We start from the raw sequence: 16,535 nt of genomic DNA on the forward strand, positions 1-16,535 counted from the left end.
GAGCTCCGTATGCCACGGCAAACTGGCTGACACTGACGGCGGCGGTGCACAAATGCTGCTCAGCTAGCGCCATTCGACGGCCAACACCGCGGTTCCTGGTGTGTCCGCTGTGCCGTGCGTGTGATCATTGCTTGTACAGCCCTCTCGCAGTGTCCGGAGCAAGTATGGTGGGTCTGACACACCGGTGTCAATGTGTTCTTTTTTCCATTTCCAGGAGTGTAATTAACTCCACCGCACGGTGGCTCGATTTCACCACTACAACCACTCGGTGTTGATCACAAGAAAAGCTCCCCAACAGCGAACCACCGAAACGAACAACATGAACGGACGTGGCTCGGGTACTTAAGACAACTCAACTTTGACGTCCTGGGTCGGTGAGCCACGAAACTCGTAGCGACCGGACAGCTCCACACAGGCTCCGACACTGCGCAGGGACCGCCAGCGGACCCAGCCGACTGCACCGCACCGAGATATCCTGCCTGGTCCACACCAACCTACCGAGTCCCCTCAGAATGCCGACAACATCTAAAATAGTCGTCAGAGTAAATAACGCCAACTAAACACACAACCTGACAAACGCACGAAGACCTGAACTATACCAAACAGTAATTAAGCACTAACAAAGACAAATAGGGAGCCGATGCACACACACACACAGCCGACTCATGAACGATCGGCGAGCCAAAACGCGTCGTCCGGTAGGACGACCGGCCGACCATCCACCAAGACCGTGGCCCGGCTGAAGTGATGCGTGGCGGCAACGGTCGCGCGAGCCATGCCGACGCAGACCTCACTGCTCCAACCCGACTGCACCAGTGCCGCATTGCAACTCGCGACTGGCAGGTCCGGACTGCGCTCCAGACACATTCCAACTGGCTGGCAACCCTAACTCACGACCCGAACTGGCTTACGACAGACGACGACAGGGAAGTAATAGCAGTCGAGCAAAGACACGACGAGAGGGGATATAATGATACGCGCTGCTAGCGCCGCTCGCGGTGCGGCAAAGCAGAAACTCAGTGACACCAGCAATTTAAATTGGCGTAGTGAGCTGGACGTAGTTAAAAACAGGGTGTAAAATACATGATGGCGGGAACACGACCCACGCATGGCTCATCACTATTGCATAACAAATTGTTCCGTACCTGACCAGCCGCTTCGGTACAATCTGGCCATCTCCAGCTAACTGCCCTCTGCTAATACAAGCGAGTTTCTGCCTTGACTGTTTTAGCCAGTCAAAGGAAAGGAATTTCCATGCTACTATACATACAGAGTTTTTCAAAATTACACCGAGAAACTTCGAGGGGATGTAGAAGACGTCTTGAGCAAAAAATGAGAATGGGAACTTACTCCGGAAACGTCATCCAACTTCCGAAGTTCCAGGCGCCGGCGCCTGCATATGTATGCATGTACAGGGTGTTTCAGAAGTGATGGCCAATATTCGTGGATATGACAGGAATGATCATTCGACCCAAAAAAGTGAAGTAAACATGGCTCTAAAACGCATAGCTTAAGATGTATGAGCAATTCTTAATCTTCGATACTGCGAAACAAACCTCTTTTACTGCAAACTCTTTGCTTTCCATATTTTCTGAAGAGGTAGTGTGGACCGAAACAAAAGAAAAATGTCCAGCAAGCATGTGCTGTAAAACGCATACCTTAAGGACTATGACCACTTGCTGGTCTTCGCTACTTTGAAACACTACTCCTCTAATGAACAAGTGTTCATAACTAGATATAAGAGAAAACCGTTCTGATACCTCTGATAGTGGTATATACTGTTGTGTCGATTCCCTAAGGTCTCGACACAATGAGTGGCTAGGTGCACGCGAAACTAACGCAGACGGGCGTAAATCCTGAAACAGGAGACTGGATGAAAACTATAAAGAAAAGAAGAGAGATTTTAATATACTTAACTTTAATGTAGTCTTGTTCTTGTTGAAATACATCTCTTGCATAGTAGTAAGCAATTAGCAATGATACAACTGGCGCCTTGCTAGATGGTAGCTATGGAATAAGCTGAAGGCTATTCTATCAGTCTCTCGGCAATTGAGAGGAATACTAGGTAGGTCTAGTCGCAAGCTATGTCGTCCGTACAACTGGGGCGAGGTCAAGTCCGTGTCTTGTGACCTGCCATGTGGTGGCGCTAGGTTTGCGAATACACAGTGGCGACACGCGGGTCCGACATGTACTACAGGACCGCGGCCGATTTAAGTTACCACCTAGCAAGTGTGGTGTCTAGCGGTGACACCACATATACACTACTGGCCATTAAAACTGCTACATCACGGAGATGACGTGCTACAGACGCGAAATTTAACCGACAGGAAGAAGGTGCTGTGATATGCAAATGATAAGCTTTTCAGAGCATTCACACAAGGCTGGCGCCGGTGGCGACACCTACAACATGTTGGCATGAGGAAAGTTTCCAACCGATTTCTCATTCACAAACAGCAGTTGACCGGCGTTGCCTGGTGAAACGTTGTTGTGATGTCTCGTGTAAGGAGGAGAAATGCGTACCATCACGTTTCCGACTTTGATAAAGGTCGAATTGTAGCCTATCGCGATTGCGGTTTATCGTATATGGAATCGGTGGGTTCAGGAGAGTAATACGGAACGCCGTGCTGGAGCCCAACGGCCTCGTACCACTAGCAGTCGAGACGACAGGCATCTTATCCGCATGGCTATAACGCATCGTCCAGCCACGTCTCGATCCCTGAGTCAACAGATGGAGACGTTTGCAAGACAACAACCATCTGCACGAACAGTTCGACGACGTTTGCAGCAGCATGGACTAGTAGACCATGGCTGCGGTTACCCTTGACGCGGCATCACAGACAGGAGCGGCTGCGATGGTGCACTCAACAAGTATCCTGGGTGCACGAATGGCAAAACGTCATTTTTTTTTCGGATGAATACAGGTTCTGTTTACAGCATCATGATGGTCGCATCCGTGTCTGGCGACATCGCGGTGGACGCACATTGGAAGCGTGTGTTCGTCACCGCCATACTGGCGTATCACCCGGCGTGATGGTATGGGGTGCCACTGGTTACACGTCTCCGTCACCTCTTGTTCGCATTGACGTTACATTTCAGATGTGTTACTACCCGTGGCTCTACCCTTCATTCGATCCCTGCGAAAGCCTACATTTCAGCAGGATAATGCACGACTGCATGTTGCAGGTTCTGTACGGGCCTCTCTAGATACAGAAAATGTTCGACTGCTGCCCTGGCCAGATCCCTCACCACCTGAAAACGTCTGGTCAATGGTGGCCGAGGAACTGGCTCGTGATAATACGCCAGTCACTACTCCTGATGAACTATGGTATCGTGTTAAAGCTGCATGGGCAGCTGTACCTGTACACGCCATCCAAGCTCTGTTTGTCTCAGTGTCCAGGCGTATCAAGGCCGTTATTACGGCCAGAGGTGGTTGTTCTGGGTACTGATTTCTCAGGATCTATGCATCCTAATTGCGTGAAAATGTAATCACATGTCAGGGCTAGTATAATATATTTGTCCAATGAATACCCGTTTATCATCTGCATTTCTTCTTGGTGTAGCAATTTTAATGGCCAGTAATGTATGTACTGGAACTGTTGTTGCTAATACGGTACGGGAGACAACTTTCAGGGATGGCAGTATAGATCAAAACAGTACAGAAGTCGAGTAAAGATGGACTCTAAAATGCGTGCCTTAAGGAACATGAGCGCTTGTTCAATGAAGTGGATGTGTTTCACAATAGCTAAGATCTTCAGGTGTGCTTCTCAAAACTCATGTTTACTAGACACCTTACTCCTGTTTTTCTCCACACCACCATTTGTGAAAGTTGCCTATTCTACTATTTTAGCAACAACAATACTGGTACTGTCAGAGGTATCAGAACGGTTTTCGCTTACAGCTTTCGACACGTTTGTTTCTGGACCAGGGACCCTTACCTCAAATTGATACATTTATCCTCGAAAGTTGGTAAAATCATCACGGAATCACCCAGTGTACCCAAACATATACAAGCGCCGGCGCCTGTAGCTTCGACGCTCTGTAGTGGTGCTGGATGAAGTTTGCAGACATGGGTTCCTATCGTCATTTGGTTTCTCAAGACAACTTCTACATCCTCTCGACGTTTGTCGGTGTAATTCTGAAACATGCTGCCTGGCTTCTTCAATAACAAGCGAGGACGTTGTTCTCATATGGGTGACGTCATGCCATGTCAGCAAAATGCCGCTTCATGGGTCCTTCTGCCCGGGCTATATATCTTGCGGCACACTGCACGATGCTACGAATATTCGGTACAAATATTATACCATCCGGTTTTAGTATACAAATTGTCCACAGAATTCTGAAGACAGCAGGAACAGGTAAGTGCGAGAACAATCTCACATTCAGCACAACATCTCGTGCATCTAATCTGCTGGTAACGATAGTATACAGAGAAATGGAAAACAAAATAGAGGATCTGTTAGGCGACAATCAGCTAAAGCCCCTAGAGAGGTAGTTCTCACGAGGGGTGCCCAGAAAGTGACTCCGTCTTCCTGCCATGAGTGGCCTGCTGGGATCATCCGACCGCCGTGTCATCCTCAGGGGAGGATGCGGATAGCAGGGGCGTGGGATCAGCACACCAGTCCTCCGGTCGTTATGGTGGTATTCTTGACCGAAGCCGCTACTGTTCGGTCGTGTAGCTCCTCAATTGGCATCACGAGGCTGAGTGCACCCCGGAAAATGGCAACAGCGCATGGCTGCCTGGATGGTCACCCATCCAAGTGCTGACCACGCCCGACAGCGCTTAACTTCGGTGATCTCACGGGAAGCGGTGTATCCATTGCGGCAAGGCCGTCCAGAAAGTAACGCACCACATATTTTTTCCTTAATTCTTTACTGAACATAATGAGAATTACGCACGCGAAAGAACAATGTTATATCTACACACCCTATTTTTCCACGTACTCTCCATCTTAACTCTATGGCCTTCCTCCAGCGCGTAACAAGGGCCTGTATGTCCTGTCGGTACCAATCCTTGTCCTTGTGGCGGACCCAGCGCTTCGCTGTGTTAATCATCTTCTCATTAAAATCTCTTCCGCGAATGGCATCCTTTAATGGCCGTAACAAGTGTAAGCTCGCAGCAACATGTCAGGTGTGACAGCCGTGCATGGTCTCCCCAATCGCTGCTAGTCGAGGAGCTCCGCCGAACCGCCTTCTTATGGCCTCACCCTCCGTGCCTAGCGACTAACTGTACTTGGGTCGAGAGCATTTGCTCCATAGCGTTTGTGAATATTCCCCACAATTTCTTTCTCTGCAGTGAGAAATACAATGGTGACACGTTGTTTGTAACGGACATCACCTACAGACGCCATTTTTAAACTCTCCTGCAGCTACGCTATCTCTCGGAAGGGACGGAAACTTGGCGCACTCACTCTGGAGACTTCAAATAATACACTACTGGCCATTAAAATTGCTACACCAAGAAGAAATGCAGATGATAAACGGGTATTCATTGGACAAACATATTATACTATAACTGACATGTGATAACATTTTAACGGAATTTGGGTGCATAGATCCTGAGAAATCAGTACCCAGAACGACCACCTCTGGCCGTAATAACGGCCTTGATACGCCTGGGCATTGACTCAAACAGAGTTTGGATGGCGTGTGCAGCTGCCCATGCAGCTTCAACACGATTCCACAGTTCATCAAGAGTAGTGACTGGCGTATTGTGACAGGCCAGTTGCTCGGACACCATTGACCAGACGTGTTCAATTGGTGAGAGATCTGGAGAATGTGCTGACCAGGGCAGCAGACGAACATTTTCGGTATTCAGAAAGGCCCGTACAAGACCTGCAACATGCGGTCGTGCATTACCCTGCTGAAATGTAGATTTTCGCAGGGATCGAATGAAAGGCAGAGCCACGGGTCGTAACACATCTGAAATGTAACGTCCACTGTTCAAAGTGCCGTCAGTCCGAACAAGAGGTGACCGAGACGTGTAACCAATGGCACCCCGTACCATCACGCCGGGTGATACGCCATTATGGAGACGACGAATATACGCTTCCAATGTGCGTTCACCGCGATGTCACCAAACACGGATGCGACCATCATGATGCTGTAAACAGAACCTAGATTCATCCTAAAAAATGCCGTTTTGCCATTCGTGCACCCAGGTTCGTCGTCGAGTACACCATCGCATCCGCTCCAGGCTGTGATGCAGCGTCAAGGGTAACCGCAGCCATGGTCTCCTAGCTGATAGTCCGTGGTGCTGCAAACATCGTCGAACTGTTCGTGCAGATGGTTGTTGTCTTGCAGACGTCCCCATCTGTTGACTAAGGGATCGAGACGTGGCTGCACGATACGTTACAGCAATGCGAATAAGATGCCTGTCATCTCGACTGCTATTGATACGGGGCCGTTGGGATCCAACACGGCGTTCTCTATTACCCTCCTGAACCCACCGCTTCCATATTCTGCTAACAGTCATTGGATCTCGACCAACACGAGCAGAAATGTCGCGATACGATAAACCGCAATCGCGATAGGCTACAATCCGACTTTTATCAAAGTCGGAAACGTGATGGTAAGCATTTCTCCTCCTTACACGAGGCATCACAGCAACGTTTCACTATGCAACGCCGGTCAACTGCTGTTTGTGTATGAGAAATCGGTTGGAAACTTTCCCCATGTCAGCACGTTGTAGGTGTCGCCACCGGCGCCAACCTTGTGTGAATGCTCTGAAAAGCTAATCATTTGCATATCACAGCATCTTCTTCCTGTCGGTTAAATTTCGCGTCTGTAGCACGTCATCTTCATGGTGCAGCAATGTAATGGCCAATAGTGTACATAACGTATCGCATTCGTAGCATTGTTTTCGGCTCAGAAAAAAATTTTGGTGCATTACTTTCTGGGCAACCCTGATACGTTGCGCTTAACAATGGAAGCCAGAAAGACCCTTCCTTCATTGGAATTGTCAACTTAGGAAAAGTGTTCGATAATGCAAAAAAGGGGAGCAGATGCTCGGAAGCTTCATAAAAATAGGTGTTAGATTCCAGAAATAACGTATTAATAGCAACTGCACAACTTATCAACGTGATACAGACACATTCACGCCAAGAACACGTTAAAAACTTTGAGCATTTCTCGACAGCAGTTAGCATTTCTTTCTGTATAGGCTACTAGAAGTCGATCGTCATCTTCTTCCCTTTCTACGTCTTCTTGTTCTATTTTAGGCAATGTCATTATTTTTAACATGTGGTCAAAGATACAGGCAAAGATGGGTAATATACAAGGTGTACAACTTTGCTTCCACCGTCGTTTCCTCAACATTTGAGGCTTTAAAGAAACAAATTAGTTACACATGTATCATTCAAAGTATTTTCCATCGCTAGCCACTACATTCTCCCATTTTTCGGGCAGTGTACAAATCCCGCGTCGAAAAAATTTTTCAGCTTTTGAAGCGACCCACGAATCGATCCAATTTGTGACTTCTTCATGAGATCGGAAGTGTTGCTCAGCCAGGCCATGCGCCATTGATGTGATAGTCAGAGGGAACAATGTCTGGAGAATACGGCGGGTGGGGTAGGACTTCTCATTTTAACATTTCCAAGTACGTTTTCAGCTCTTTTTGCAACGTGGGGTCGAGCGTTGTCGTGTTGCAAGATGGCTTTATCGTGCCTCTCGCTGTATTGCGGCCATTTGCCTTTTAATGCTCTGTTCAAACGCATTAATTGTGATTGTTTCACTTGGTTTTAACACCTCATAGTACACGACGCCGAGCTGGTCCCACCAAATGCAGAGCTTGATCTTGGAGCCTTGAATATTCGGTTTGGCCTTCGACGTGGAAGCATGGCCGGGATATCCCCATGAGTTTTTGCGTTTAGGGCTATCGTAATGAACCCATTTTTCGTCCCCGGTCACAATGCGATGCAGATATCCCTTCCGTTTTTGCCTCTGAAGCAACTGTTCATAAACACACAAACAGCGTTCAACGTCTCTTGGTTTCAGCTCGCACGGGACCCAAGGTCCTTCTTTCTGAATCATGCCCATAGCCTTGAGACGTTTTTAATTGGCTTACTGTGTCACTCGCACCAATCGTGCCAATTCTTCTTGAGTTTGACGCGATTCTTCACTCAGCAATGTCTCCGGTTCTGCATCTTCGAAAACATTCTCTCTCAGGTTACCCTCCATTCAGAAGCTGTTGCACGCAGCGACTGTTACTGACTTGTCAATAATAGATTTCAGCTATCAGCCGTCCTTTTGAAATTTTTTATTGGCAGAACTAGATTTCAGCTACAAACTAGCCATTCTCAATGCACTATCATTTTTGATCAATGCATGTAATGCCTGTTGGCAACGGCCTTGCCGCAGTGGATACACCGGTTCCCGTGAGATCAGCGAAGTTAAGCGCTGTCGGGCGTGGTCGGCATTTGGATGGGTGACCACCCAGGCCGCAATGCGCTGTTGCCATTTTTCGGGGTACACTCAGCCTCGTGATACCAATTGAGGAGCTATTCGACCGAATAGTAGCGGCTTCGGTCAAGAATATCATCATAACGATCAGGAGAGCGGTGTGCTAACCCCACGCCCCTCCTATCCGCATCCTACGCTGAGGATGACACGGCGGTCGGATGGTCCCGGCAGGCCACTCGTGGCCTGAACACGGAGTGAGTGCATGTAATGCCTGTTGGTCGGGCTTCATCCGCAGTTCATTGAGTATTCAATGAACTGTGAATGCATTGATGAAAAATTATAGTGCATTGAGAATGGCTAGTTTCTAGCTGAAATCTAGATCTGCCAACAAAAAATTTCAAAATGAAGACTGATAGCTGAAATATGTTATTTATAACATTCTCTCTTAAACCACTATCCCGGTCTACGACGATAAAATCACCGTTCACGAAGAGTTGAAACCACTCACGACACGTTCTTTCACTAACAGCGTCCTTGCCATACGTAGTTGAGAGCATTCAGTGAGACTGAGCCGCTGTTTTCTTCATACTGAAACAAAACAGTAACGCTACCCGCAAATGACGAGAATTAGGCTCGTAAAGTGACATTTTCAGCCGGCCGGAGTGGCCGTGCGGTTCTAGGCGCTACAGTCTGGAGCCGAGCGACCGCTACGGTAGCAGGTTCGAATACTGCCTCGGGCATGGATGTCTGTCATGTCCCTAGGTTAGTTAGGTTTAATTAGTTCTAAGTTCTAGGCGACTGATGACCTCAGAAGTTAAGTCGCATAGTGCTCAGAGCCATTTGAACCAACTGACATTTTCAATCAAGACCAACTTTTGATGCAGACACAAACAGACTAATGTTTGAATGAGGTTATGTTGACCGAGGTCCAAGCTAACTGCCTGACGTCTGCGGTCTGTTTCTTTCGACCGTTACTTACCATTGTCGCCACCTATCGGAAAACGGCGGAAGCAAAGTTGTACACCTTGTACTGCGGATGAAGCCCGACCAACAGGCATTACATGCACTCACTCCGTCTTCAGGCCACGAGTGGCCTACCGGGACCACGTGGTCTGTTGTAGAAAGAGAAATACGGAGGGTGAGAGCAAATGATTTTGACCGAGATGTTTTATTTGTGTTTCCAGCCGCAACCCGAACCTGCAGGAGGTGCGGCTGCGCATCAACCGGCTATCCCTGGTTCAGCCCGGAACCTTCCGTAACAACTCCCGTCTCCAGTACCTGGAGCTGGATCACAACCTACTGCAGACCATGGACGTCTCCGTCATAGAGCCGCTTGTCTGGCTCAAGGGTGAGTTCCTTCACGCACTTTGCTTACATCGACATGCCACTGGGCTAAATGTCACTTTGTTCTGTGTTCCCAATGCTTTCAAACCATTTAATCTTACATTTCTTTATATATCGAACCTTGTAGACAATACGAGCGATCTTCCAGTCTTTCTTTGCCACGATTCCACTACGTGGCTCAGAATGCTTTACTTTGTCTTTTCTTCTAACATTCGTTTCCTACAGACACCATCCATATGTTATACTTTCCAATTCCTCTTCAGCTCATACATCCGTTTATTCAATTCTAAACATAATCTGGTATTACGCCCTCTCCATCTCCACAAACTGAAGAGCGCATTATCCTGTGTCCTCAGTGGTTTGATACAGATTGCCACAACTTCGTTTTCATCTTAGAAAAGCACTTGGATCCAATGCCCTCAGATGTTTGTTGTGTATATTCTACGCCTTTCACTACAGTTTTTGTCCACTAAAGCTCCCTTTTCTCGTTTCCTGCTTTCTTAACACGTATCCTGCCAACCTGTTCCTTCATTTAGTATTTTTCACATATGCATTTCATCGCCTATTCTTTGTAGAACCTCCTCATTTCTCTTCGTATCAGTGCACGTAATCTTGATCATCCTTCTCTAACACAACGTATCATACGGCTCGATTCTCTTCTGTTTTGGGTTTCCTCCTTTCGACAACCACATCCAAATGTACTTTCATAGAAATTACTTCCTCCCATTAAGGTTTGTATTTGATTCTAATAGTTCTCCTTTGGCCAGGACTACTCTCTTTGTCAATGTTAGTCTGTTTTTTAATGCCCTCTCTTCGTTGCTTGCCTTGTTTTGCTTCCAACGTATCAGAATTCCTTTCACTTTGTCTACTTGTAAACCCCAGTTTTGGAGATAAGTTTATCACTAATTTCGTGTCTGCTCCTACTCATTACTTACGCCTTTCTTATGTTCACTCTCAGTCCATATTCTGAGATCGTTATGTTATTAGTTCCATTCTACTGGTTCTGTAATTCTTCCTCAGTTTCAGTGTGGACAGCGAAGTATCAGGGAATCCTACCTCTGATATCATTTCACCATGAATGTTAATCGCACTTATGAACCCTTCTTTTCTCCGTCACTGTTTCTTGGAAAGGAACTGCACTCTTATGCCAGACTTAATGGCAATAAGTTTGCCAACATGGTTCAGATTCTCAGATATGTAAAACTGTTCACTTCACAGAGAGAAAAATGTAATATCACACGACTATAATACCAACGACTCACAACTGCAATCAGTGAACTAATGGAAACACCTGGGTCTAACAGTTTGTAGGGGTATGACACGTACCGATCACAATGGATCATACGTAGCTACAGCTTTTGGCAGACTGCAGTTCATTGGTAGAATACTGAGGCAATATAACCAGTTTCCAAAGAAGATTCCTTATAAGGCTTGCAGTCCATTCTACAATATTGTTCAGCATTTGGGACCCGTACTATATAGGAATATCCGGGCATATTGTGTGTGTGTGTGTGTGTGTGTGAAATCGTATGGGACTTAACTGCTAAGGTCATCAGTCCCTAAGCTTACACACTACTTAACCTAAATTATCCTAAAGACAAACACACACACCCATGCTCGAGGGAGGACTCGAACCTCCTCCGGGACCAGCCACACAGTCCATGACCGCAGCGCCCTAGACCGCTCGGCTAATATCGCGCGGCAACAGAGCATATTAAATATACAGAAAGAAAAGGAGCGCGAAAGGTCACACGTTTGTGCGACTTGTAGCATTACGTTTTCGAGGACAGATACGTATTTTTTGTCCTAGTTTTTATAACTTTGTTTCCATGGCAATTTTGTGTTATTTTATCTTTTTACATATATTTCTCCGCACTCGATACAGAATAAAGAATTTGGCCATTCGTTATGTCATACGAAGGGATGCACGTATCATCTTGTAGATGGTTGAATAATAGATGACAGCTCGAACATCTCGCCACGTACATGGTGGTTGGATGTATAACGGCAGTACGAAGAACGTTGCGGGCGAAGATACACCAGTTTATGGTAATTTCACCATCCTGTTTGTATGCTGGTTTGGTGACGTGTAAGTGTAATGATTACACGTTGTTCTCGCGTCTTAACGTTATGCACTTCTTTTTTATGCACATCCCTTATGTATACAGTGGAACGTTCTAAAAGCACTGGATCTGAGCCCGTTCTACACATTGGGTTAGAGAGTGCACGTAACAAAAAGAAAACAGAGCTTTCACAATATTAAATATATTGGGACATTCTAATTTGAATCTGACAAAGTGAAATGCTTTCAAAAGAGAACAATATTGTAATTAGTGCCTCTAAGACGGACGACTCATTCTGTGATATTACCTCATTTAATAATTAAATTCTGCTTTGGATTTTCTGCATATACATCGATACTCCACGAGCCACCGTACGGTGCGTGACGGAGGGTACCCTATACCATTACTGCTCACTTCCTTTCTTGTTCCACCCGCAAGTAGGGTGAGGCAAAAACCGCTATCTGTATGCCTCCTCGGTATGAGCCGTATGTCTCGTACCTTATCTTCGTGGTCCTTACGTGAAATGTACGAGGGCCGTTCAGAAAGTAACCTCCGGTTGATTTAAAAAAATACACCAAGTTAAATAAAAATATTTTAATATATACATCTTACAACTACATCTTTGCACTATTTTTCTACATAGTCTCCATAGCGATTGAGGCACTTATCGTATCTCTTCACAAGCTTTGAAATTCCTTCTGCATAAAAATCACCCGCTTGTGCCTGGAGCCAGCCTGTGACCGCATCTTTGAGCTCTTCGTCGTCATCAAACCGCTGTGACCCGAGCCATTTCTTCAAATGCATGAAGAGGTGATAATCACTTGGCGCCAGGTCTGGGCTGTAAGGTGGATGGTTGATAACGTCCCACTTGAAGGACTCAAGAAGGGCCGTTGTTCTGCGAGCAGAGTGAGGACGGGCGTTATCGTGCAAAAAAACGATACCGGAAGTCAGCATACCACGGCGTTTGTTCTGTATAGCCCATCGTAACTTTTCTATTGTTTCACAGTATACGTCTTGATTAATGGTCGTACCACGTTCCATGAATTCAACCAACAACACCCCTTTGGCATCCCAAAACACCGTTGCCATCAGTTTTCTGGCAGAAAAATCTTGCGAGGCTTTTCTTGGTTTGGTAGGCGAATTTGAATGTGCCCACATCTTTGATTGTTCTTTTGTCTCAAGGTTCACGTACTTAAACCAGGTTTCGTCACCGGTCACGATTCTGTTTAACAATGGTTCTCCTTCGTCCTCATAACGTGACAGAAAGTCTAATGCAGAGGCCATTCTTTGAGTTTTGTGGTGGTCGGTAAGAATTTTGGGCACCCATCGTGCACAGAACTTACGGTAACCCAATCTTGCTGTCACTATCTCGTACAAGAGAGTCTTAGAAATCTGTGGAAAACCAGTAGACGACTCCGACATTGAGAAAAGTCGATTTTCACGAACTTTTGCATCAACTGTCTGAACGAGTTCGTGAGTCACCAATGATGGTCTACCACTCCTCTCTTCATCATGAACGTTTTCTCGTCCACTTTTAAATAAACGTACCCTTTCACGGACAACTCCTTCACTCATAACTCTTGGTCCGTACACGGCACAAAGCTCACGATGAATAGCTGCTGCAGAATATCCTTTGGCTGTAAAAAACCTTATGACAGCACGCACTTCACATTTGGCGGGGTTTTCTATTGCAGCACACATTTCAAACTGCCAAAAAAACTAAACTAGCGCAGGTACGACGTTCACTCGACCACGGCTTGATGCCGATTGACCTGTTGAGTGCGTGAACGCACAGATGGCGTCGCTACTCCCCCCAGAACCCGCACTGTGACCAATCGGAGGTTACTTTCTGAACCACCCTCGTATATTGGCGGCACTAGAATCGTTCGGCAGTCAGCTTCAAATGCCGGTTCTCTAAATTTTCTCAACAGTGTCTCTCGAAGAGCACGTAGCCTTCCCTCCAGGGATTCCAATTTGAGTTCCCGTAGCATTTCCGTAACACTTAAGAGTTGTTCAAACGTACCGGTAACGAATCTAACAGTCCGCCTATGAACTGCTTCAATGTCTTCCTTCAATCCTACTTGGTACGTATCCCAAACAATCGAACAGTACTCAAGAGTAGGTCGCACCAGCGTCCTATATGCTGTATCCTTTGCAGGTGAACCACACTTCCGTAAAATTCTCCCAATAAACCGAAGTCGACCATTCAACTCTCCTAGCATAGTTCTCAAATACTCGTTCCACCTCACACCGCTTTGCATCGTTATACCCAGATATTTTATCGATTTAAGTGTCAAGCAGGAAACTAGTAATATCGTGACCGAACATTACAGGTTTCTTCTTCCTATTCATGCGCATTACCTTTCATTTTTCCACATTTAGAGTTATCTGCTATTCATTTCACGAACCGGAAATTGTATCAAAATCTAAGTCGATTTTGTGGTTTACCAAGGCATTTCATGAAATTTTAATATTATTCTGCGTGTATGAAATTGTGTGAAATTTATTTTTCAATACTCGTGTATGTATGTCTAGTTAGAACAAGCTTGAGAATGACATGTGTTCCGAAAGAGATTGTGGAATAATTTTGGTAATCGTCTTCATTACAGTCCTTGGACAAATATTAATCACTTCGTGAGTATAGTGCGACAGTAACGCTAACCAGAATGTATGCGCTCTCTTCTCATAATGTTGTAGACAAGACTTTTCTCTGAACTTGAATGATGATGACGAAACCAGCTCCGGCCGGAGTGGCCGTGCGGTTCTAGGCGCTACAGTCTGTAGCCGAACTGACGCTACGGTCGCAGGTTCGAATATGCCTCGGGCATGGATGTGTGTGATGTCCTTAGGTTAGTTAGGTTTAATTAGTTCTAAGTTCTAGGTGACTGATTACCTCAGAAGTTAAGTCGCATAGTGCTCAGAGCCATTTGAACCATTTTTGAACGAAACCAGCTGCTGTATTTGAATCTAATGTCGTTTATTCTTTTTAAAACATGCTACCAGTTTCGACATCACAAGTTTCATCTTCAGACCTCGAATGTAACCTGCCATCCACATATGCAATGAACAGAATCGCATGCAGTGGCTCTAAATTGACTGGATTCCGTACCTTCCGTGTCTGGCTGCAGTCCGACTTGATGGATTGCCAGGGATTTCCCTCTCAACATATGTCTCATAATACCAGTTGTCTACAAACTAGCCCGTTTCGCAATTAACAGCAGGTAGTTGCACTCCGACAAATGAATAGGTCTACGTACGAAGAGGTTTCAGACCAGATCCCACATGTGTGGCTCTAAATGTGATAACTGAAGCACGTTTGTTTCCCGCATGATGACTGGAGGAACGCTGTGTTCCAGGACTGACACTGGAGGGCAATCCGTGGACGTGCGACTGCGCGCTGGAGCCGCTCTTCACCAAGATCCGCAAGCACGGCATCGTGGTCAGGGCCGACCCTGCCATCTGCGCCAGCCCTCTGGACCTTAAGGGCAAGGAGGTCCTCAAGGTGGTGGGCGAGCTGCAGTGCGGCTGAGATGGCACCGGTGCCAACAACGCAGGCTGGGCGCAGAGCGAGGGAACTGCCTGTAATTCATGTCCACAATACACCACACTCCACTCCACTCCACTACACAACACCACACTACCAGCTCCACTCAAGCGACTGTTGCATATAGTACGCATTATTATACTAGGTATAGCAGTACACCTTACACTACCAACTGCACAGAATCAACTTTTCTATATAGCACGTACCATTGTATATTGTATTACATCATTTGTAAGTATACATACCATATTATACATACAGTTCTGCATCACAAAACACTATCCAATGCATGGAAATGACTGTCATATATATATATATATATATATTTCAAAAATTATAGCCATATATATATATATATATATATATATATATATTTCAAAAATTACAGCCATATATATATATGGCTATAATTTTTGAAAGTTTTGATGTGAGGTTCCTGTAACCGGAAAAGTGAAGTTAAGTTTCTGCAGCACTATGTACTTTCCTGCTCGCCCCCCCCCCCCCCCCCCCCCGCCTCCCCCCCGTAGGCTAAATGAAACATCAGAATACTGGGTGTGTAAAACCCCTTGATATGAGATAAAGTCAAATACTGTAAATGATATCAGCGCCTTCACTACCGTAGCCTACACGTTCAATGTGATGACAGTCAATCCCCCTACATAATGTGTAAAGACGAACCATGTTCTCCCTGATTCTCTACAGAATTTTGCACTCCCGTCTGAGGGTATCAACCCTATATTTACTATTTAAGTTTACGAAAATCATCATATTTTGTCCTACACGCTTTCCTCGAATATATATAATTTTTCTACAACAATTCTTTATAAATCTATGCTTATCATTTGTTGAAGTGATGATGAGTGAAGATGTTATTGTTTCAGAATATTTTGTTGGCGAGCTACACCCGAAAAAATATAGGCATGTGCAACGGCACTCAACATTTCTCACACTCACACCATGCACCGCTTCTCTTCTCCCTTGCTTTCCACACTGCACAATTTCTGTTGCGCCTTTCTTTGATGGGGGGGGGGGGGGAAGGAGAGGGGAGGAGGGGGGAGATAAAACCTGAAAACGATTGCTTATAAATTCTTCATTTGTGTGGCCATATTATCCGTAGTCGCTTTACAGTTACAGAGGGTATTTTCGTTCTGTTGTTGCAACTACAAGAAACCTTTTTTCACTAGAAA

At 45.8% G+C, this 16,535-nt stretch overlaps 1 protein-coding gene across 1 annotated transcript in view; it reads left to right on the forward strand.

The window, feature by feature from the left end:
• LOC126215177 (leucine-rich repeat-containing protein 15-like) overlaps nucleotides 1–15,642 on the forward strand; it is a 202,403-nt gene extending 186,761 nt beyond the window's left edge. Inside the window, exons 7-8 of the mRNA XM_049941843.1 lie at nucleotides 9,582–9,745; nucleotides 15,161–15,642. Coding sequence (XP_049797800.1) covers nucleotides 9,582–9,745; nucleotides 15,161–15,333 — 337 coding nt within the window. The 3' untranslated portion in view covers nucleotides 15,334–15,642. The remainder of the gene's footprint in view (nucleotides 1–9,581; nucleotides 9,746–15,160) is intronic.
• The last annotated feature ends 893 nt before the right edge of the window (nucleotides 15,643–16,535 follow it).

This window comes from Schistocerca nitens, chromosome 12 (assembly GCF_023898315.1).
Source record: "Schistocerca nitens isolate TAMUIC-IGC-003100 chromosome 12, iqSchNite1.1, whole genome shotgun sequence".
Lineage (NCBI taxonomy): Eukaryota > Metazoa > Arthropoda > Insecta > Orthoptera > Acrididae > Schistocerca > Schistocerca nitens.